Source organism: Protopterus annectens, chromosome 7.part1, assembly GCF_019279795.1.
Source record: "Protopterus annectens isolate FY-2018-M chromosome 7.part1, PAN1.0, whole genome shotgun sequence".
NCBI lineage: Eukaryota > Metazoa > Chordata > Ceratodontiformes > Protopteridae > Protopterus > Protopterus annectens.
The window spans coordinates 504,240,552-504,265,817 of record NC_056740.1 but is presented as its reverse complement, the minus strand read 5'-3'; the positions used below and the strand labels follow the sequence as shown (position 1 = coordinate 504,265,817).

The following is a 25,266-nucleotide window of genomic DNA, read 5'->3' as shown; positions in this document are numbered from 1 at the left end:
ATGCTCAGCACAATCATATCTCCTCTACAGACTCATCTGGGATGGTGGTACAAAAGGACACCATGCATGGGATGCTGGTTTACATTATATGCATGTGTTGTTACCTGTACATTTGTTGCAGCACCAGGAAGTTGGATTGCCATACTACCAGTGCTGCACATGGCTGTTTATTCATATGTCTATCTGTTCTCACAGGTGATACAGTCATGGGGACATACATTCTGCAGAAGGGCATTCCTGATGTCAGTGTTACATTATAGACTGACAGTGATAATGACCCAATATTACCACAGCCTGAGGCACAGTGGCCTTGTTTGCAATAATAACTGTGGAGGGTGCAATACCACCAATCTCTTGCGACACAGCTCTTTTGTTTGTGGAGATTAAACCCCCTTTCCATAGCATATCAAAGGACAGGTCATGCATAACACCCTTACACAATGAGTACCATTGTCCACTGTCCACGCACCAGCAATGGTACCACAACAGACAATAGGAACAATAATCAGGGACAGTAGACCAGTAGCTCCCAATGCTATGACTCCTGGTCATTAACCAAACTGGGCATCATAATAGACACTGCATAATATTTGCACAGTGAAGCCATCCAAGTACAGCAGGATGTCACCACCATGGTAAATAGTTTTGCTATGTTATCTACTTGACAATTTACATTAGGGTTTTCAATACATGGCTGAACTGACTGGCATGATGGACAGGCACCTGGTTGCCTTCACTGCCTCCATGGAGCCAAATACCTCTATGCATTACGGCTGATCCCATTTATATGGGCACTGCTCATCTGCCTCCACTGTGGGTACACATCACTGGACAAGTAGATCAAGGTTGCATACGGCTACCTCCTATGCACAACCCACCAGTGATAAACTTGGTGTATCATAGAGTAGTGACCCATGTAGATGTAGCCTAATCTTAGTAAAGCATATGACATGGACAGGCAATCATGGTCTTACAGTTCACCTTCATGCTTGTCAGAGGGTTCTGGTGCTTGAATATTTCTCAGAAGGGGCTGCATCTAGGACTGAGGACATTCACTTTCTTTGTAGTTACCACCTGAGTTTTTCAACACCTGTCTCAGCAACATAAACACTGTGCGACCACTTCTGCAGGTGCTGCGTCCTCCTGTATACCAATTAGAGCTTGAAGCCTCCCCATTAAGGAAGCACAACCTCTTCCCTGTACAGTATACCCAGCTCTCTCAATCACTTAGCCATGTAACTCACTGCCTTCCAAGTGAACCCATCGGTAATCCCTGTAACTGTGCCCTTCTCCACCCTTGCAAATAACACCTATGACCTGCCCTTACTGCTGTCTTACATGGGTAAGTTATGCAGGATGCACAACAATGTGTTGAGTCAGTCACAGCCTAAGTGTAGTATTGTATGTATCAGTTGCAATCTATATTGTGTTTAATCTGACTTATTGCGATTGTCTGTGCCTCACGTTATTCCCCTGCAGCTCTTTCTTTTGATATTTCCTCAATCAGTACCTTCTCTGCCGCTGGCTTCACTCTGTGGAGTCCTTTAATGACAATCTCATGCTCTAACTATCTAGCTGTCTCTACATAACCATATTATGCAGAGCTGCATAGATAACAGGTATTTTGTTGCAGATGCCCAGAGCATCCTGCAGTATGCCACCAGAGGAATACACCCAGTCGAAATGGACCTTTAGTGATCAAAACATCCACTCACTAATCAGTGAGCTAAGAGAAGATTAATTTTCCACAAGCTTTTCAAGGATGTGGTGGGAAGAATGGCTATTAGCCTAAAATCATTTGCATCCTCTGGTTTGGTGATTTTTAATGAATGGTTTAACCATGACTTCTTTCTGTTCAGCTAACATTCTGTTTTTTTGTGCAGCAGAGTTGTATATGTGATGGTGAATAAGAAAATTTTATTTGCACATTATGATGCATCTGGAGAGCCTTTGCCAAAGTACAGACATCTAAAGGGATTTCATCTGTCTATTTTCAGTATGTTAGGTTTTGATTGCTTTGAAATGCACAGGAGGTGGGCTCTGTCACTACAGATTGGGTAGGTTTGGGTGAGCATGGGAAGTGATGTGGTCAGCCATTGCAGATTGGGAAGGTTAGGATGAGCATGGGAAGTGCTGGGGGGATGTCACTGCAGATTGGGTAGGTTAGGGTGAACACAGGAAGTGCTGGGAGGGGGCTCTCACTGCAAATTAGGTAGATTTGGGTGGGCATGGGATGTGCTGAGGGGCTGTCACTGCAGATTGAGTAGTTTAGAATGAGCATGGGAAGTGCTAGGGGGATGTCACTGCAGACTGGGTAGGTTAGGGTTGGCATGGGAAGTCCTGGGGGACTGTCACTTCCTATTGGGTACATTAGGGTGAGCATATGATGTGCTGGGGGGCTGTCACTGCAAATTGGGTAGATTAGGGTGGGCATGGGAAGTGCTGGGTGGCTGTGACTTCCTATTGCATATGTTAGGGTGAGCATGGGAAGTGCTGGAGGGCTGTCACTGCTTATTGGGTAGATTTGAGTGGGCATGGGAAGTATTGGGGAGCTGTCACTGCAGATTGGGTAGGTTTGGGTGAGCATGGGAAGTGCTAGGGGGCTGGCACTGCCTATTGGTTAGGTATAGGACTCTAAAGACAATCATATAAGGCCTTCTTTAGCTATGTTAGAAACCCAGGGAGAAACCCCAGATACTCAGAATTAGTTCAAAATGATGTAGAAAATTACTGAACTCCTACACATTTGCTAACATACACTGGCTGAGGTTCAGTGCAAACTTCTCTCCCCCAAGTAGGAGATATCTATTATAGGGTGAGCATGGGAAGTGCTGGGGGCAGACACTGCTCAGAGAGAGAGAGAGAGTTACTAGGAGAGTTTTGCATTTGTATCTGCCCTATAGGAGGGGTCTATATCATATGTTCGAAGTTTGAAAACTTCGAACGTTAATTAATCGAAGCTAAATGTTCGAAGTTTCAAAAAAAAAAAAAAAAAAGAAATGTAACTTATTTGACTGGTGTAAGCAGGGGGGGCACCACTCACGTGGAGGGCTGCACCCCCCCACACCCCAATTCCTTAAATATACCAACTCCGAGACCGCACTATAATGCGGTAAAGAGAAAATTTCCCTTTACTGTTCTGTACTGCGGTCTCGGAGTTGGTATATTTAAAGAGTGGGGGGTGTGGGGGGTGCAGAGGGGCTTGCCTCCCTGCCTACAACACTTTGTTTTGGGTTTTTTTTTTCTTTTTTGTACATATGTTCAAAGTTTTATAACTTTGAATGTTTAAATTCTATTTTATGATGTTCGAAGTTATAACACTTTGAACATATAATATAGACCCTATAGGAGCTGTGAACAGTAACACAACATTTGTGTGTGCCTCAGGGGAGTTGTATATGATAACACTACATTTGTATATGCCCTATCGGAGTTGTACACGATAACAATACATTTTTTATGTTATCTACAGGAGTTGTACATGATAACACTACATTTGTATGTACCCTATGGGAGTTATACATGAAAATATTACATTTGTATATGTACCCTAGAGGAGGTTTCCATGGTAACATTATATTTGTATGTGCCCTAGGTGAGTTGTACGTGACAATACCACATTTGTATGTACCCTAGGGCAGCTGTACTTTTGAAAAACTGTAAACTGGTTGCAAGTCTTTTTTGTGTTTGCCTTCCATACCTGGGATTAGTGTCAACCATGCCTTCAGATCCAATGGCAGCTCTGGTTGTGTGTCCATTGAGACATGCATATCTTTTAAATACTTGCAATATCTGTGTGCATAAGGCAGTTGCTACACTGCTTTAGGATACCGAATGCTATGAGACTGGCAAAAGAGGTGAGACCAGTAGGATGTCATTCAGTTTTGTCCAGTGTGAAGTTTACAGAGTCACAGAGCTTAAATAAAGTATCTGCAGCCTTTTGAAATAGTTAATGGTTATGGGTGGGTAGTGTGGTTACATACAAGTATCTCTTTAGGTAAATAAATAATTTGGGTTTCAGTGTGACTGTGATAAGTGCAACTCAGGAATCTCTTGTAACACTAGTGTTGAACTTATTTGTCTCTAATTACTTTGTGTTTGATTTTCCTGGGTTGAGCCAGAAAACAGTCCACTTAGATCAGTGCTCTGTCAATGTGAAGAAATGGTAAAATAAATGAATGAATGAATGAATGAATGAATGAATGAATGAATGAATGAATGAATGAATGAATGATGTCAGATATCAGACTAATGATACAAAATGTACTTTAAATACAAGAAACTATGAACTTTCTCTAGATTCTTTTTTCAAAGCTTTTGCACAATAAAAGCCTTACTAGAACCTTAAAAAGCGTTGTTATTCAGACTGCAGTTGTGGAAGTCTACAAGTGATATAGGAATCATGTCTGTTTTAGTCATCTTGAATAACTAACTTGAGATTCCATGAATAAATAGCCTTTCCTTATCATTGTTTATGTGCCTAAAGAGGCAGGTAAACCATTAAGAATTGGACACTGCATGCTATCATATACCCCTCTTCTGTTCTTATCATTTCCTGCACCAGCTAGAATAAAGCACAGAACATTTTACTAATGAAACTGCCATAATATATATTTTGTTTTCTAATTTGCAGTTAAACAATTCCAGCTCAATGATCTGGTGGTAGTTAGAGATGGAAATGGGCTTTAGTATGTAGTGTACTTTTTGAAAAACTGTAAGCTGGTTGCAAGTATTTTTGCATGTTTATTACCCAAATGTGTTTAATTAGCTGCAGTATATAACTGTCATTCATTTTGGAAGGAGTATGGTAGCAGCGTCTGAAAATCAGTCACTTATTATATGTCAATAGTATATACAGGATATAAAAGGATAATGTGTTAGCCCAGTAAGTAGCATTCTTCCTCCTGTTCCTCATCATCATCATCATCATCAACCCCCTTTTTCCCATTTCCAACATGGAGCTAGGGTGTCATGTCAACTGACACCATTTCTCTCTCTCCGTTCAGTGCCACTCTCCTGACTTCCTCGACACTCATGCCTGACTGTCACAGGTCTTCTCTCACACAATCCATCCACCCCTTTGCTGCATGCCCTGATTTCCTCCTACCTTCTTCCTGTCTGTCCCAAATCTTCTTCACAAGATTGTCTTCTGCTTTTCTGCATGTGTCCGAACCACCTTCATCTGTTCTCTTTTACCTTTTCTGCAATTGAAACTACTTTGGCTTCTGCTTTTATGTCCTCATTTCTTTGTCTGTCCCACAGTGTGCATCTTACCACCCTTCTCAGGCACTTCATTTCCATCACCTCTAGCTTCTTCAACTGTTCTGCCTTTACTGCCCAGGTTTCTGTACCATACAGTAGTACTAGTCACACCACTCTTTTGTACACTTTACTTTTCAGTTTCTTTGGTATTCTTCCATCATACACTACTCCTCAACCAATCTGATTCAAGCTTTGACCTCTTTATTCAGACTTCTCTTCTCCTCAGCCACACCTACCACACTTTCTCCTCATCCACCCCTCCCAGACTTGTAGCTGTTAACATGCTCCACTATTTTCCCTTCTATCTCATTTCTCAGCTTATTCTATTTTCTTCCATTACAACTGTCTTATCTATACTCAGTTTCAACTCATGTACCTTCTATGATGCCTGTGCCCTGGCCCAGCAATCAAGGAGTCTCAATCCTCACCACTAAAACCAGTGAGGGGCATCTTATATAGGAGGAAAGGATAACAAATACACAAAGTAAAGTGCAACTTCCCTTAAGAACACACAGAAATCACAGTCAGTCCAGGGTTGGTTGCTCCCTTGCTCTCCAGGTCCCCAATAAGACTCCCCACTGGCACAGCTATAGGGTCCAGATCTCAGCCTAGTGGGCAAGCTAAAACCTCCAGCACCCTCTCTGTCCAACCAGTGCTTTGTGTCCCTACCCAAGTAGCTGACACACACACACACACACACACACACACACACACACACACACACACACACACACACACACACACACACACACACACTTTGAGAAGAGTTTATACAATCACACACTACTGGGGAAGGCTGGCACAGGTTCTTCAGCTGTACCCCCTTTTCTTAGACTATACGGTAGTACCAGCTGCCACCACTCACTAATATTTATCAGCTATTCAAGGGCCCTTAAAGGGATTTCCAATTATTACTGTACAATATTATTATCCAATTGGTAGTATAGTAGTATAGCCCAGGGCTAAAGCTATTAGAGTGGCTTTGCACAATTTTACCAAAGGCATACAAGTACTCTAAAGAGCTTACATTATCTCTACAAAAACAGCCACAGTTGAAAAGGTTTAAAATATTTAATAACAAATAGTTAAAACACAAGACAATACTTTTTACTACACAGTGCTAGTCAAGAGTTCAGAGATCACAGAGAAATACTTAAAATAATTCAGTAGTACAGTTCTGACATCACAGAAGAATACTTAGTTTAATTTTTCTAGTTTCTAGCTATTTCTAAGAGAAAACACAAGTCTAAGATAAACTTACATACAGAGCAAGGCAGTGTTGAGTTGGATGGTCAAGACAAAAATGATTAATGCTCTCTGATTCTCTCTGTTTTTAAAATCACATTCCTGGTTCACATTACATCATTCTTCACACTTTCTTGGGTTCCCAGGCTAACAGAAACTACATTTTTAGTAAGCTCACACCTGGTCAGGAAGCAAAGCCATGAAGGACATTTATGCATGCAAATTCTGGCCATTAACTCTGGCCTTAAAACAATAGCAAGAATTCCTTCACCTATATATACAGGCCAGAGCCAACTTTAAAGATCAAAGACAGTCATAAAATTCTTGACTTTGCTTCCTTACAGCAGAGTGCACTGTTGTTACATTTTTTCAGTTCCACATGTACCTCTAGTTTTACTAATTAAGACAACAAGCTTGTGGTTTACATTAATATTTACAGATGACAGAATTATCTCCAAAATTCTAACTGGCTAGGCTGACAGCCTTCATCAATCTTCACACCTTCCATTTTGCATTCCATTCCCCTGTCCTTTGCTGAAGTTCTTGCTCAGAGTCTGCCTATAATTGCTGCATCATCTGCATACAGTAACTTTGTTAATCTCTCCTTTCTGACCTCTTTGCTAATGTAGTCCATCACCAGTATAAATAGCAGTGGGCACAGAGATGAACTCTCATACACACCTACTCCCAGTGGGAACCCCTCTGTGAGACTGAACACTGTTCGTACTTGAGTCTTTGTGTTCTTGTACATAGCCTGCACTAATTCTACCAGTGTTCCTGGGACTTCAAACCACCTCAGTACTGCCCAAATCAGCTTTCTTGGGACCTTGTCTCCAAGTCTAGGAATGCAAAGTTGGACATTTTCCTCATCTCTAGCTTCTTTTCAACTATTTGTCTCACTGCGAACATCAGGTCAGCTGTGCTGCATCCTGATCTGAATCCAAACTTCTCATCTCCTTTCTTACTTTCTACTAGTCTGCTTATTCATTTATCATTCACCATCTCCAGAACTTTCATGCAATGTTACAGGAGTCTGATACCTCTGTACTAGCCATAGATGTGAATTCCCCTATGTTCTTGAACACTGGCACTAGCATGCTTATTCTCCAGTCATCTGGGACACACCATTCTATCCACACTACTATGAGTACCCTCAGAAGCCATTTCTCCCCTATCTTACCAAACATCTTTATCACATCTGCTATGACTTAATATGAGCTTACTGTGTTCACTGACTTCATTTTCGTTAGTGCTGTTCTTAACTCTTCTATGATGGCCTCCTCCTCTTCTCTCACTGTAGGCTGTGTCTCAGACAGTGCTGCCTCTGTGGGATTTTCCTTCATTCAGCAGCTGCTGGAAGTACTCCTTACATCTCTTTCCAACTGCTTTTGATGTCCTGTGGACTGGTGAGCAAGTTGTTGCTGGCATCTCTTATGAAGGGTGTCTGACTATCTTCTTTATCTTTCTGTCTTTGCCTTGCAACCTGATAGAGTTTCTTTGTGCCATCCACTGAGTCACTTTCCAGAAGCTGGTAGAGTGCCTATAGTGCCTTGTTCTTTGCTATTGCAACTCTTTTCTTAGCCTATTTGTTAGCCAACCTGTAGTCCTTTCTAGCCTGGTCAGTCTTTTCTGTATCCCACTCTCTCCTGCACTACTTTCTTTTAATGACTTCCTGGACTTCTGCATTCCACCATCAGCTTTCATTATGTACCTTATTTCTATACCTGGCTCAGCTACATATCTGTTCTGTAGTCTTCACAAATGATGTTTTGAGGCATTGCCATTTTTCTTCAAATTCACCTATTTCCTCTTCTTTCTGAGGTGCTAGAGCCCTAAGTAATTCATTGAACTGTTGTGCTTTCTCTCCAGTTATTTTTCAGCTCTTCCTCCTGGTCTCTGTTGACCTTAAAGCCTTTTCTGACTACTGCTTGTAGTTGATTGTGGCAACCAGTGGTTTATGCTGTCAGATGACTGTTTCACTGGGCATGACTTTGCAATTGCTGATTCTACCTCATTGCTCTTTTCATAGTAGGAAAAAGTCAGCCTGAGTTGCATGTTGGCCACTCTTGTATGTGATCATGTGACTGTTTCTCATTCTGAACCATAGGTTGGCTACTATCAAGCCATTTGCCACACAGAAGTTTAGAATGGCATCTCCTTCTTTATTTCTGTTGTCTCACCCATGTGGACCCAGGCAGTCCTCACATCCTGTTCTGTTTGTTCCGATATGTGCATTCAAGTCACACATTATTAACACCAATTCATGTTGGTTTGCTTTAACTAATAGGTTCTGCAACTGCTGTCTGAATGCACTCTTTCCTCACTATGACAACCCTGCTGTGGTGCATAGGCTGAGATTTTGAATACTGCCCTGTCATTACGCTGGAGTCTGATTGTCATGAGCTGATCACTAATTGTGAGGACATCTTGCACTGTCTTCTGAAGCCTCTCCCTTACCACAGTTTGCAAGTCATTTCTAGTCTGTCCTTCTCCTGAGTAGTAGACTCTGGATCCCAAGCCAAATGGCTTGGATGTACAGTCCTTCCATCCTGTCTCTTGGATACATAGGATGTGTGGCTTCCTTCTTACCATTATGTCATCAACTTCCAAGCTGCATCCCAAGTGTAGCAATTCTTAGTTTTATATTTGGCAGGTTGGTTGGTTTTATATCCAGCTTTCCACAGAGCTATCCCAGGTAACTTATGCTGGGAAAGTGGACATTGGCCAGCTAGTAGCAAATTGACCCAGGGCTGCTTGGCTTCATGGCAGGCACATATACCCCTCCCACTTTTAGCATGCATCCCTATCAACACAACAAAATCACATAGAGCCATATTTTAGACTATTGAGTGGCTAACACTACCATGGTGTGCAGTCTGTGATCCATGTTTGCCTGTCATGAGGATGCTGTGCATCACAGTAGAAGCCCAAAGTGGTTGGTTTATACATCTTTTCCCACTATAGGACACCATGTAGAGGCTGTGTCTTCAGCTCTAGTGTTTTTTTTTTTTTTTGGTGAGTTTGAGATGGAAACACTCAACATGTTTTTTCAGAGGTGGGTGGAACCCCACAGAGACACAGGGAGAACATGAAAACTCTAAACAGTCCAGAGGCTAGGATATAACTTTGTACCTTGTTCATGGGAGGAGAAGACCTTAACCATTATGCTAACTGGTTCTATCCCAATCCAGAACAAGATATGAAGAGGACAGAGGCCAGGATATAACTCTGTACCTTGTGCATGGGAGGAGAAGACCTTAACCATTATGCCAGCTGGTTCTATCCCAATCCAGAACAAAATATGAAGACCACTTTGGTCCACTGCAAAAGGCTCTACAGTTTGATTCTTGGTAACAGTATCTTCTGCAGAGTGGAGTTGTCCTCTCTGCAACTCTGTGCATTTTCTAAAGGTGTTCTAGCTTACTCCCAGCTCTCTAATACAAGGTAGGTGTATTGGCATTCCTCAAATTGCCTGTAGGCGAACATCTAATGTTAGATTACAAAAGATTTGCTCTCCGTGTAAGTTTGCTCTGATTCCAGAAGACTTGCTTTCAGTGTAATGACTTTTTTTGAAGTAAGGCCTGTCTATAAACAGGCTTACACTATGGGCTAGATTCCAAAAAACCTGGTCTCAAGTGCAAGTTGTCACTAACATTGACAGCAAGTCTTTCAGAATCAAGCCCATAATGTGTGACTGAGCGTGAGTGTTTTTCTGAAATAGACTAGTGTCCTGTACAACACAGATTTCAATGGCTTGAGCCCTTTCAGTGCTGAGACAGGCTCCATTATCCCCATGACCTTTTAAGAGATCAACCGGCCTATTTGAAAACTGAAAAATGGATGGATGGGACGGATGAATGGATGGTTGATAAAATATAAAATCACATGCAAATACTAAACCCCTTTGATATATGACTGAAGGTTAGAATAATTCTCGTATACCTTATATTCAACTGGGAGGTGGTCAGCAGCTAGTGTAGTAGGTTTTAATTTTTTGAGTAAGGTCCGTATCAGGTTGCTAGGTATGGTTTGAAAGTTAAAGGTGGGTTGGGTGCAGGGTGGATCAGGCTAGCTGTGCCAGAGCTGGTGTTTGTGTCCGATGGAGTGAGATGGGTAGCTAGAGATGGGATAGTTTCAGTAAAGAAGGAGTTGAAGTTGTTTGCAATTTCAACAGGGTATTTATCAAGGGCAGCTGATGGGGTAGGAGTGGTGGAATGGCATGGATGGAGAAGATTGTTAATACCAGCTCAGAAGATTTGAGATATTAGCTGATATGTTTGTTGTAGGAGGGTGTAGTAATTTTTTTTTTTGTCTAGAATGACAGATTTTTTGGTCTGGTTCCTTAGCTGCCGGTATCTTACTTGGTCCATAGGGGCTTTGGTAACATGCCACCTGGCCCAGGTGTTTTCTTAGTTTAAGTATGTTTTTTGTTTCTTTAGATAGCCACGGTGCAACTGTGGCTTTTACAGGGATGGTACAGGTAGGAACATGGTGGTTAAGGATAGCCAGAAATTTGGTATTGAAGTACTCAACTGCTTCTTGTAATGGGAGTCATTTCAAGACATTCCAATTACATGCTTTGAGTTCTTTTTGGAAGTTGTCAAGGTTAAACTTCCTGACGTTTCTTATAGTTTTGTAGGTGGACTGGTTGGGAATGTCGGCTTTGAGCCTAATAATATAGGTAAGGCAGTGATCACTTAGATCATCGGGTAATGTACCTGACTTGTACTTTTGGGGGTGGCTGTTAATAAGTATCCAATCGAGGATACTATCTTTGACTCTATTTTTGCTAAATCTGGTGGGGGCAGCATTGATCTGAGTAAACCCATGGAGGTTTAAATGGGTGGAGGGAATTTCAGAGGAACAGGTGTTCCAATCAATGTTAAAGTCCCCCAAGACAATGGTTTCCTGGGGATAGTTAGGATCTAGCCAATGTAAGATATTTTCTAGAGTATTATCATTCTTGCCAGGTGGATTATAAATGCAGACAATGTATCTGCATTTATTTTTGTTTATTATTAGTTTGGTGATGAGAAGCCAGCCACTGGGGATGCACAAACCAGTGCATTTCTTTGTGCCAGTCCCAAACCTGGATAAATGGGGAGGGTTGCATCAGGAAGCGCATCCGGCATAAAAATTCTGCCACATAACTTATGGCGTGAAAATTTCATATTTCCATTCCGGATCGGTTGAGGCCCGGGTTAACAACGACCGCCATCAGTACTGTTAGCCAACAGGGTGCTGGCGGAAATACTGTTGGTCGAAGGAGAAGAGGAGGGCGAAGGCATGCTCAAAGACAGGAAGAGAGGAGGAAGGTTAGGAGTGTAACAGTGAGGGTAGGAACTTTGAATGTTGGCAGTATGACTGGTATAGGAAGACAGCTAGCTGATATGATGGAGAGAAGGAATGTTGATATATTGTGCGTGCAAGAGACCAGATGGAAGGGAAGTAAGGCCAGGTGTTTAGGAAATGGGTTCAGATTGTTCTATCATGGTGTGGATGGCAGGAGAAATGGGGTAGGGGTTATACTAAAGGAACAATATGCCAACAGTGTTTTAGATGTGAAGAGAGTGTCTGACAGAGTGATGTTTATGAAGCTCAAAATTGATGGTGTAATGATGAATGTTGTTAGTGCATATGCTCCACAAGTTGGGTGTGCGATGGATGAGAAAGATAAATTTTGGAGTGAGTTGGATGAAGTTGTGGTCAGTGTACCCAAGGGTGAGAGACTAGTGATTGGAGCGGACTTTAATGGGCATGTTGGTGAAGTGAACAGAGGGGATGAGGAAGTGATGGGTAGGTATGGTGTTAAGGAGAAGAATGCAGAAGGTCAGATGATTGTGGATTTTGCGAAAAGGATGGACATGGCTGTGGTGAATACGTATTTTAAGAAGACGGAGGAGCATAGGGTGACATACAAGAGTGGAGGAAGATGCACACAGGTGGATTATATCCTATGTAGGAGGGCCAGTCTGAAGGAGATTGGAGACTGTAAAGTGGTGGCAGGGGAAAGTGTAGTTAAGCAGCATAGAATGGTGGTCTGTAGGATGACGTTGGTGATCAAGAAGAGGAGGGGGAGTGTGAAAGCAGTGCCAAGGATTAAATGGTGGAAGTTAAAAAAGGGTGATTGTGAAGTAGAGTTTAGGGAAGAGTTAAGACAGGCACTGGGAGGCAGTGGAGAGTTACTGAATAGCTGGGTAACTACAGCAGAACTAGTAAGGGAGACTGCTAGAAAGGTGCTTGGTGTGACATCTGGACAGAGGAAGGAAGACAAGGAGACCTGGTGGTGGAATGAGGAAGTACAGGAGAGTATACAGAGGAAGAGGCTGGCGAAGAAGAAGTGGGATTGTCAAAGAGATGAAGAAAGTAGACATGAGTATAAGGAGATGAGGCGCTTGGCAAAGAAAGAGGTGGTAAAAGCTAAGGATAAGGCGTATGGAGAGTTGTATGAGAGATTGGACACTAAAGAGGGAGAAAAGGACCTGTACCGATTGGTTAGACAGAGGGACAGAGATGGGAAAGATGTGCAGCAAGTAAGGGTGAAAAGGGATAGTGAGGGAAAGGTACTCACAAGAGAGGAGAGTGTGCTGAGTAGATAGAAAGAGTATTTTGAGAGGCTGATGAATGAAGAGAATGAGAGAGAGAGAAGGTTAAATGATGTGGGGATAGTGAATCAGGAAGTGAAACAGATTAGCAAGGAGGAAGTAAGGACAGCTATGAAGAGGATGAAGAATGGAAAGGCTGTTGGCCCAGATGACATCCCAATGGAAGCATGGAGGTGCTTAGGAGAAATGGCAGTGGAATTTTTAACTAGATTGTTTAATGAAATTTTGGAAAGTCAGAAGATGCCTGAGGAGTGGAGAAAAGTGTTTTGGTACCTATCTTTAAGAATAAGGGTGATGTGCAGAGCTGCAGTAACTACAGAGGGATAAAATTGATCAGTCACAGCTTGAAGTTATGGGAGAGAGTAGTAGAAGCTAGGTTAAGAAGGGAGGTGATGATTAGTGATCAGCAGTATGGTTTCATGCCAGGAAAGAGCACTACAGATGCGATGTTTGCTCTGAGAGTGTTTTTGGAGAAATACAGAGAAGGTCAGAAGGAGTTGCATTGTGTCTTTGTAGACTTGGAGAAAGCATATGACAGGGTGCCTAGAGAAGAGTTGTGGTATTGTATGAAGAAGTCAGGAGTGGCAGAGAAGTATGTAAGAGTGGTACAGGATATGTACGAGGGTAGTGTGACAGTGGTGAGGACTGCAGTGGGAGTGCCAGATCTGTTTAAGGTGGAGGTGGGATTACATCAAGGATCAGCTCTGAGTCCTTTCTTATTTGCAGTAGTGATGAACAGGTTGACAGATGAGATCAGACAGGAGGCCCCGTGGACTATGATGTTTGCAGATGACATTGTGATCTGTAGTGAGAGTAGGAATCAGGTTGAGGAGACTCTGGAGAGGTGGAGATATGCTCTAGAGAGCAGAGGAATGAAGGTCAGCAGGGCTAAGACAGAATATATGTGTGTAAGTGAGAGGGAGGATAGAGGAATGGTGAGGATGCAGGGAGCAGAGTTGGTAAAGGTGGATGAGTTTAAGTACTTGGGATCAACAGTTCAGAGAAATGGTGAATGTGGATGAGAGGTGAAGAAGAGAGTACAGGCAGGGTGGAATGGGTGGAGAACAGTGTCAGGAGTGATTTGTGACAGACAGGTACCAGTAAGAGTGAAACGGAAGGTCTACAAGACAGTAGTGAGACCAGCTATGTTATATGGGTTGGAGACAGTGGCATTGACAAAAAGGCAGGAGTCAGAACTGGATGTGGCAGAGGTAAAGATGTTAAGATTTGCACTCGGTGTGACTAGGATGGATAGGATTAGGAATCAGTATATTAGAGGGTCAGCTCATGTTGGACAGTTTGGAGACAAAGCAAGAGAGACAGGATTGCGTTGGTTTGGACAAGTGCTGAGGAGGGATGATGGGTATATTGGGAAAAAGATGCTAAGGATGGAGCTGCCAGGTAAGAGGAAAAGAGGAAGGCCTAAGATAAGGTTTATGTACGTGGTGAGAGAGGACATGCAGGCAGTTGGTGTGACAGAGCGATCCGCTGTGGCGACCCCTAATGGGAAAAGCCGAAAGATGATGATGATTAGTTTGATGATGAGAATTTCTACATTGCCAAACAGGGGTGGCTGCTGGGTGTCAATTGTTATTGTTAGGGTAGACTTGAAAAGTACAGCTACCCCGCCACCTTTCCTGGAGATCCGATCCAGTCTAAGGATGTTGTACTTGGGGGGGGGGGGTATTTCGCTATCTTTGGTTATTGGTTTTAGCCAGGTTTCTGTGAGGCAAAGGATATCAGGAGAGTGAACAGCTAAGAGTCCATGTAGGCTATGGATCCTGTTGTTTAGGCTTCTGATGTTGAGATGACAGACGAGAAATGAGTTTGGAAGTCTATTAATCTGGGTAGTACACGCTGGGTTGTTAGATGGTGTGCTTGGGTCTACTGTTTTGGATGGGCCAGGGTTGGGGTGGATGTCTCCATCCTTCATAAGATTAATTTTTAAGTTGCTTATGAGTCTTAAAAATTTGTTTATGATTTTTTTCATAGCTTTTGTTTTTTAAGCTAATGTAATTAGGAGAGGGGGTGGTTATGTCTTGGATAAACTTATTGAATGCTGGGTTGGTGTCTGAGAGTTTGAGTATTGGATTTCAAGATGCTGTACATATTCATAGGAGGTTAGGTGATAAGGAATGAATAGCAGGGGTACTAAGGGTAGCAGCATTAGTGTTTTAGCTGTAGTCATAGTAAATTACTAGGGTAGGGTCTATATTGAGTGTATTTGGTGGATAAAAGATTAGAGAGAATAGAATATCTATGGGTGGGTTAATATAGATAGTGGGGTGGATAGAGGGTGTATTATTGCGCTAGGAGTTTGATGGGTTCTAGGAGCACATGTAGTTGGTTAGCTAATTAAGGGGGGCATTCCAGTGATACTATAAACATAATACTACCGGGGGCGGGTGGGATATGGGGGCAGGGTGGAATATGGAGCAAGCGGAGCAGGGCTAAACCAGTAAAGCAGATGCCTAGAGGCAGTATGTGCAGGTATGAGTTACAAGCACGCTTTTTTGTTTCTTTTTATATGCCCAATACTCTGTTCCTCGGCCATACTGTTAAAAACTACACAGTTCCCTGCCTGCTTCTCAATTTACAATGCAGAGAGCCCATTTTCCAATTCCCTTTTGTAGCACGCTTGTTTCACTTAGTTTATTGAGAAATGCACTGTTTGGAGGTGCAAAGTACACTATGCTCATCTGTTGAACAGTAGAAAGCACGCTGATTTTGCCTTAATTGGGCAAGAAAGAAGGCTACAGGAAAGTCTAACCCTTCCAACCTAATGCTTATCAGCATAAGCAGAATTACAAGTGGGAGTTATGGGGACATTCACCAGTGATTTTTTTGGACCCAGTTTGTTAGGTTTACAGGTGGTGAGGTATTTAAGTGGATATTGACCTTATTAAAACAAGTTGCGTGGTGGGGAAAATCTTCCATACTTATGCTTTTACAAGCCTTTCAGGGGGAGGTGAGGCAGGAACACCTAGAGAGAGGATATGATTATTAGTACTATACCATGAACAAAGTTAATCATTCATAGATTCGGTATACATGATTATCAAACAAGTCCACATGCACCTTTTAGTATTAACAAACAGCAGCACTCTTTCCTATATATCTGCCTTATTTATTTATTGCCTTTATTTATTTATTTATTTATTTATTTATTGTATAGCTACACCAAAAGCTTTCCAGTGACCCTGATCAAAAACTCCCCTTGACAGCAATGGAGACTGGTTTTGTCTGTGTTATATGTTTCTACACTGGTGAGCAGTATGGTTTATTTAGCTTTGCAGGATTTAATGTAATTGCAAATATAAATCCATGTAATTTAGGTGAAGATAAAGCCTTCTTGGCCCTTCTAGCCAAATGACTTCCATATTTATTAGATAAATTACATTATGATTATATATTATGCCATCATTACTTATGCAGTGTTCTAATCTTTGTCAGTTTGCATATCCAATATGAAAATGTGTGGAAGAAACAGAGTACAATGGATTTGTCCAAATATAAATTTACTTTAGCTAGCAGATCTAGCACAGTTGTGCAGCGGTTAGCATTGTTGCCTCACCCCAAGAGGTTATCTGGTACTGTACTCAGCTGGGGTGCCTTCTGTGCAGAGTCTGCATGTCCTGCCTGCATTTGCATGGGTTTCCTCCTTGTGGCCCAGTTTCTGCCCACATTCCAAAGACATGCATCTGGAGCATTTCTCTCTGGGCCTCCTCTGAAAATGGGCTCTGTCCCAGTTGGCCTTTCCCTGTAAACAAATGTTAAATAAGATAAAACAAAAATCTAAGAGACATTCTCTCTCTGATGCCCTCCCTCTGGGAGAAATAAAGATGCCTTTTTGAAGTATCAATTAGTTTATTCAGTTAAGCAGATAGATGGACGAGAGTTCTTCAGCTAATTATCTTGATCTAATAATCTTTTTAGAACAACACTCATCTATCTACCTGCTTAACTGATCAAACTACTTGAAACTGCATTAGAGAGAGACTATCCTACATCTGCAAGCTAAAGTGATTTTACTTGGACTAATCCTTTCTGCTTAGTTTGTTGTTAGTTGGATACCAAAGAAAACATAAGCTGTGGATTACATCGGTTTCAAATGTATGGAAGTGATACAGATATGAAGTATGATGCATTGATAAATAATTTGGTGGTGTGATTGTCACTATGTTTTAATTTCTTTAGGTCAGCACTGATGAGTATTTCCAAAGCCCATTATCTGTTTTGCCAATGAAAGAAAAGTGGAACAACAACAACTTTCATATCCTGATGTTTGACTTGGAGAAACTACTGGAGCTCATATGGCCAGAAACAGAAGAGACAATAAAGACCACCAGCTCTTTGGCAAGTTTTGAAATACTTAAAAAAGTAGCATCAGCAGGAGAGATAAAAAATCAGATACTGAAACGCAATAAAACCTCAGTTAGTACAAACCTTACAGAAGCATATCCAAAAAGTCCTACTAGTGAAAGCCCAACTGTTACTGACAATAACGTTATGGAGGCTAAAACTGAAAAAGTTGTCTTCAAAAAGTTGAAGCCAAAATTTAAAAGCACAAAGAAGATAAAAGTTCAGTCTTTAAAGAATGTGGATATCAATGTAACTACGGATACTATCAAACTTCTTTTATCTTGTCTTTTTCCATGGGGTGTGGATAAAGCATTAGATGAACTGTGTGTTAAAAAGCTTGGGATATTTATGTTGCAGTGTCCTGCCTCCTTTGGTGTCTTATCAAAAGAAGAACACTTGTCACTCATGTTACCTGCATGCAGCTGTGAAGATCATGGTAGGAAAAAATTACACGGAATTAATCAGATATCTGAAAAAGTGGTGGATTTGGCTAACAAGTATATCAGTGCTATCAGTGAGGAAAGCACTTATCAGAAAGCAGCATTAGTGTTACGAGATGATGAAAATTTTGAAAACAAAGCCATGCTGCAATTATTCTCCAGGATTTACATGGTCAACCGACTGATGAAATCATCACTCATGGAAGGAAATATTAACGCAGGCAGGTAAAGTAGAACGTACCATACACATGGTATGCACGATTCACTCATATTACATCAAATTAAAGCCTGAATGCTAAATTAGCAGTTTCAAGTAAAAAGATGTTCTATACACGTAGGACTTTATGCATTAAAATAATGACTTTTTCTGCTTTGGGTTCAATCTACGTATTTTCCCATGCATTTTTAGTTCCTTCTAAAAAAAGCTTATTTGCCTGTATTTCATGGTTATCAAGTTTAAATGGCTTCAAGTCACTTTTTCATATCACCATAGGTCATGTCACAGTTGCTTGAGTTGTATTTGCTCATAGTAAAGTTACTTGATTCACATATGTATATTAGTAAATGTACGTGAATGCTTACTGAGTGGTCTGATTTTTTCAGCCTCCTGGAGAAAGAGCAAGACAGGTTTTGCAATTCTAGTCAGGGATTGCTCCTTGTCTGAGGTGCAGTGACTTTAGGGTGAGAATAACAAAGTGAGATGAGGGGTTGCAATTATGTTTGTGTCACTTTTACTTATATTAAGATGAACTTGAGTATATGTGTTGTGACTTCATGTGAAATAGAGCTCAGCATCCATGTTTTTTTCCCCACCACCACCACCTTACTAAGCATGCTGACCTAAACTCTACCTATGCCCTAACGATACCCCTACATCTTGCTTTACAGAAACCATTTCCATAACACTACTACTATGCAAGATGCTTAGATATGCATCTCATAAAGTGACACACACACACACACACACACACACACACACACACACACACACACACACACACACACACACACACACACACACACGCACATACACACTCATATACACACTCGTATAGTAACCATTTAAAATGTCAAATACTGCTATAGCAACTCCTAAAACACAGAGACTGAATGTTTGAAAGAATGGACTTACAAGTCTGAGATGCCATTTCTTGGAATATTCACTTTTCTCCATGGTATGACAATCTCAGAGTTGGTAATTTGAGGGGGTGCTCGGGTGCAGAAGGTGCTTGTCACTCCTGTAAAATGAAGATTTTAGGAGAATTTTGATTTTCGAGATTTGCTCTTCTCCAGGTTTTGGGTTTTTTTTTTTGTTTTTTCTGCACTTAGCATTTTGATTACTCACATTTCAATAGGGAGCCCACACAAACAAAACTAAATTTATCCCCTTCTCTAGTCCTTACTCTAATCCTGACCTCCAAATACTCACATACACTCCCACCCTAATGCTAAAACTGTCAGTATATCTGAAAGTTTCAGCAATAAATTCCCACACCCATACTTACCTTACTCACACACCTTTCTCATCCTTCTTTCAACATCTACAGCTACTCGAGTGAGTGATTTTTTTATAATTTTCTAAACATTTTGCTGTCGAAGAACTAATGAATCAATAGTTTAATGCATATCTATGTATATGTCTATGTATATTTATATGTACATATATATATATATATATATATATATATATATATATATATATATATATATATACACGCAGCAAAAGGTTCTCTGTTTTAATTTTTGGCTGAAGTTCCTTCTGAGTAGAGTCTGCATGTCCTCCCTGGGTTTCTCTGGTTTTCTGCGTATGCTCTGGTTTCCTGCCATACTCCAACGACTTGCAATAGGTGAAAAGGACACTCTAAATTGGCCACAAGTGTGAGTGTGCGTGTGTGTGTGTGTGTGTGTGTGTGTGTGTGTGTGTGTGGTGTGAAAGAACAACTACAGCAGATCTAGTTACGTGTAAGTGTATACATTGGCTCTAGGTGATTGTCACGGTTAATGTGACACCCCAACCTTATGTCCAGAAATGAGACAAAAGGGGTTGTAAATATATATCTATATACATAAATATAGATATAGATATCTGTATGTATATATATCTATATCTCTCTATATATATTTATATAGATATAGACGGAGAGAGAAAATATTGCATTTAATCTTGTCTCTGTCCTTTTGGGCCAGTCCACTTGCTCAGTCAATAAATGAATAATTAAAACATGATGATTGTCATCATTTCCACTCTTCTTTCATTCATCATCACTTATATCCATATCTTTCATTCTGCAAAGCTATGAGATAATTCCAAGAATATGAAACCATTTTTGAGTTTAATCTACTAGCCATGCAAAACTGTAGATTTGTCTCACTACATAATAGGAGTATAGCATGTACCTGTGATGTGCTCACTGATGTATCTGGCATGTTAAATTGACTGTTAGTCAATAATATTTCTTTCAGCTTTTCAGTGTAGTGATGGATAAATACACCCCGGGATTCATGAAACTTGGCGCAAGGACGGCGTTAACCTTGCACCAACCGTGCAGCGTAGAGATGGTGCAGCAGCATCACATGCATATTAATGAAGGCACGCTGCCGTAACGGCCATGTGCATAGGAAATGTGTATGAGTGCCGGGGGCGTGTCCAAGCACTGCATGGAGGCGTGATCATGTCAGCTGCATGTGCGCAACCTAAAATGCTGACTAGTACAGCCTGCCTCCAATAGTAATCACTCCTGTCTGTGTCCGTAGATACTGAAATGTATGCAAGCATACAAGACAATTTGCGAACACCGCAATAAGAAGTAAACACAAAGGCACGTAGCTGAATATTGAGTCTCTGTCCCTCGAACACAGATATTTAAAACTCTGTGCCCATATTCCATTGTAGTGACACTAGTTATACCAAGTGGAAGTGAAACGCATCATGTTAGCATGCCGCCAATTGCCAAGCCTAGCCCAATGGTATGGGTTACCACCTGTCCCACATTGTGAGGGACAGTCCCCCTCTAGGCAGGTGTGTCCATACCAAATTCATAATAAATGTGAAATGTCATGCAATAGTAGGACATAATTATGTCCCGTATGTTATGAAATAGTCCCATAGAGTACCTATGTCCATATATAAAATGCCTATATGTTACAAGAAACAGAATAAGCAAGTAAATGAAACAGAATAAGCAACTACACCACCACAACAATAAAAGCTTATATGTAGGCATGAAACTAAAGTACTATCCTTTGTAATGACTGTGGGTATGTGTTGGCCTGTAAACTCAGATGTGTGCCACGAAAATGTCCCATCCAGGTCATATGAAAAGGTGGCAACCCTACCAATGGTCAGAGCATTTGCCCAATATCTGCCCATTCACAGTCCAAAAAGTCCTTGCCAGGATGGCCCATAGATGAATGGGTATTACCCGGGTCTACCTGCCATGTCATGAAAGATAAGTATTTGCAAGTACCTATGTGCGTGACGTACAGCATGTGGTTTATCTGAAATGTCAGTGTAGACCTCACAACCATATTGGTCCCAGAGATATGTAGTGTACGCAATGTGTTCTGTTGACTGTGCCATGGGCAATCAACTAGAGAAGGGATGAATGTTGATTGTGGAATATGGGGGTGGGGGGTGATGGGTAATGTCATATATCGCCAATGGGAGACTAGGTTGGATGCACAATAGGTGAACTGGAGGTCTACGAGGGAGCAGTGTGTGAATCAGGAAGATAACCAAAGAACAAATATACACATCCACAATACAATCCCAAAAACAAGTGAATATTAAAATGTGCAATACACATGTACAGAAACGTTACTGGCACATACCCACATAATGGTCTGGCCTGAACTGAGCCATCCAACCCCAACATATCTGAATACATAATTGAATACGCATCATCCCCTTCACAGCACACCACCCAGCCTTCCTGAACGTCCACCAAAACCAGCCATACTCGGGCTGCTAGATAGGCGCGGCCATATCTGCACATAGTGACCCCTACTCATATCTAGTAGGCAGTCTCACCCTAGGCATGCTCAGGATTGCAAACTATGTATCCCTTGCATGTATAACCCTACCTTACAGCCGTAAAGCAAAGATGGTCATCGTTTCCCACAATTTTTGGATATCCCTCATGGGATATGTATCTGTTCTAAACATTAGAGTTGGTGTCATGACACGATGTCCAGTCCTGTATACATCTGGACACAAGCTGTATGAGCAGTAGCTGTCCACAAGACTGCTCAGCCTCCAGCCGGTCCTGCAGAACCTACGACCCGGGATTAAACACCTGACCATGATGCACGTCTTCCCACATGCATTATCGGGAATATATACCTTACAAATTCACATAGTCGCAGTCGGATATAGGGTGCTTAAGGCTCTGTAAAGCAGACGTAAGTAGGGTTACCACCTTCCCCACCTTGTGAGGGACAGTCCCTTTTATGTTAGTTGTGTCCAGACCAAATATAATGCAATGGCAAATGTCCTGTAATAGTAGGAAATATGTCCCATATGTCATGTAACAGTTGCATAAAACAGTTATTTATGTAAAATACTCAAAGTTACAAGAAACAGGTGAAGCAAACAAACTGCTACAAAAATAAGTGCTCATTTAAGGAAATAAGCAAAGTTCTAACCTTTGTACTGACCAGGGGTATGTGTCGGCCTGTAAAGTCTGATGTGTGTCCCAATTGGCCATATGAAAAGGTGGCAACCAGAGACATAAGCGGGTATGCAAGTGTGTATGCATGATGGTAGGTGGCTGTAATTCAGTGGTATGGGAAATGTAAATGAGCATGTAGGTGTATATGCATGTGTATGTACAGCACACACATACACACACACACACACACACACACACACATATATATATATATATATATATATATATATATATATATATATATATATATATATGTATGTATAAATGAAGAATTAACATGGTCACAATATAATAGTTAGTGCTGTTATATATCAGGATGGCCATCAGTAAGCACACCTCTGCATCCCCAACCACAGGTAGAACACTAAAAGTGGAACGAACAATCTCTCCTTGCTAAGTCTGACTTTCAACTAGGTACAGGGCAGTCCTGATTCTCAGTCGGACAAGCCTAAACCCGAAAGACCATATGAATACCCTGACAACTGAACACATGTATGTGCCAGGACTATAGGCTGTAGAGGTCTGAATATCCTCTGAGTGAGTCAACATGCGGCACGTGTCCAGAGCAATAGGGAATAGGAAATGACGCATGTGTAGTAGTGCGGTTTTCCCAACAGGTAAATGGATGCCTGCTGTGTAAGTGAAGTGATAAGGCATGTGTTTGGGTAACTGTGCACCATGGGTATACCTATAACTGAGGCAGAACACCAATAGTGTAGTGGTTAGAGCATCCGCTTAACGAAAAGGCATTCACGGTTCAAGGTCAAAAATAGCACATATCATTTTCCTTGTGGAATTAATGTTGCTCTGCTGTAAAGCCGACATTTAAACATGAAAAGGTGAACGTGTGTATCGCATGGGACTATTAACCAGTTCCTTTCAATCAAAGTGGTATTGTCATAATGTATAAGTCACAAATAAGCATAAATAAGTGACAGTAAACATATGTAATGCACAGTAAGCATAGGTGAGTGCGCCTGCGCGGGTGTAAGTGGCTCCCAGTATAGGAAATGTATGTTTCTATGTACAGATGTAATATATATATATATATATATATATATATATATATATATATATATATATATATATATAGATATACACACACAGACACACATATATGTGTGCATAGATATATATCTACATACATGAGAAATATATATATATATATATATATATATATATATATATATATATATATATATATATATATATACGTTATATACAGTAAAGCATACACAAGGGATGTAACAGTAAATCAAGAGCAATGTTGGTATTATAAAGTGCTTTCAGGGAATCAAGAGCAATGTTGGTATTACTCACACCAAAGGCAGGGTATTACTACTGGGAGTAACATTGTTGAAATGCTTGGTCTATGTTACACACAGGTGGAATGTAGTCCCATGCTGGGACCTCCAAAAATTGGAAAGCGCAAATGGCTGTATTCCATAACACCAAATATATATGGTGGGAGACCCTGTGAATACATGAAGTGGGACAGAATGTGTGTAGGGACCCAAATGCTCTGTCGAGGGAAATGTGTAAAGGTGTGTCATGGCTATGATAACAAGTGGATAATGGATGTTACGCCTGTAAATTTAACACGGGTGGGGGGAGGAACTATGGGTATGCAATTATGGATCCAGGCATGCCAGGGTTGGATGGGCCAGTTCTAATGGACTGCCCCGTGGAGGTCAGCTAGGTCATAGTAGGTATATATGCATACTCACATGCAAACAATATATGTTGACGTACAATTTCTGTAACACATGCATTCCATTTGCTGACATAAATAATAGGAATTGACTCATACAAACATCGACAGTACATGGAATAATAGTCTGTGCAGAAGAGGGATGGGACAAATCACACTATCACATTCCAATTACCATTGGAAATCCATACATGAACATATAGCAACATCTGTCCTCTGTATAACGTGTGACATACCGATTACAAGATGACTGGAGTGTGTCGGTGTTATAATGAATAAGGCACTAGTATGCTGTTGAAGCTTATAAACATCATTATGCATGTGTAAGTGCGTATGAGTGGGGAATGTATTGACACACTGATGTGCATATATATAATTTTATATATATACATATATATATATATATATATATATATATATATATAAACAGCAAGATATGAATATACATGTATAAATACATATGCAAATATTTCTGTATATATTATATATTAATGTAAATAGATATATATATATATATATATGTTACTGTGAGATACACATGTATATACCTAGGTTATGTTGAAGCAGTTACGGGTCAACAAACATCTACGTACCACCCCACCAGCTAGGCCGGTGAGACATACAGACACGCAATAAAGGTAAATACAACTCTGGTTCCCAGACCACCGGCAGGAAACTACCAGTGGGAGAGATCTACAAGGTCTACACTTTAAACATGGACAGCAACGTCCCGTGCGGGACACCATAAATTTGGTACCTTCAACCAATGGGGGAACACCATTATGACCAGGATGTAGCTGTACATGGAAGAGTAGGTTGTGCAAGCATGATAACACATGGGTTGACACAACATACGACATGTGTCCCAACACGGGAAGAGTGGGCAGTGTGTAGAGGTGTGTTCATATCCCACCTGCATCCACCTGTGCCCACAGTAAGGATGAGTGCTGTAGAGTTGTGGCAGGTGGGGG

General features: G+C 41.1%; 1 protein-coding gene across 1 annotated transcript in view; it reads left to right on the top strand.

The window, feature by feature from the left end:
* WDR72 (WD repeat domain 72) overlaps positions 1-25,266 on the top strand; it is a 2,139,079-nt gene that overhangs the window by 1,376,848 nt on the left and 736,965 nt on the right. The window contains exon 15 of the mRNA XM_044078940.1: positions 17,310-18,139. Within this exon, the coding sequence (XP_043934875.1) occupies positions 17,310-18,139 (830 nt within the window). The remainder of the gene's footprint in view (positions 1-17,309; positions 18,140-25,266) is intronic.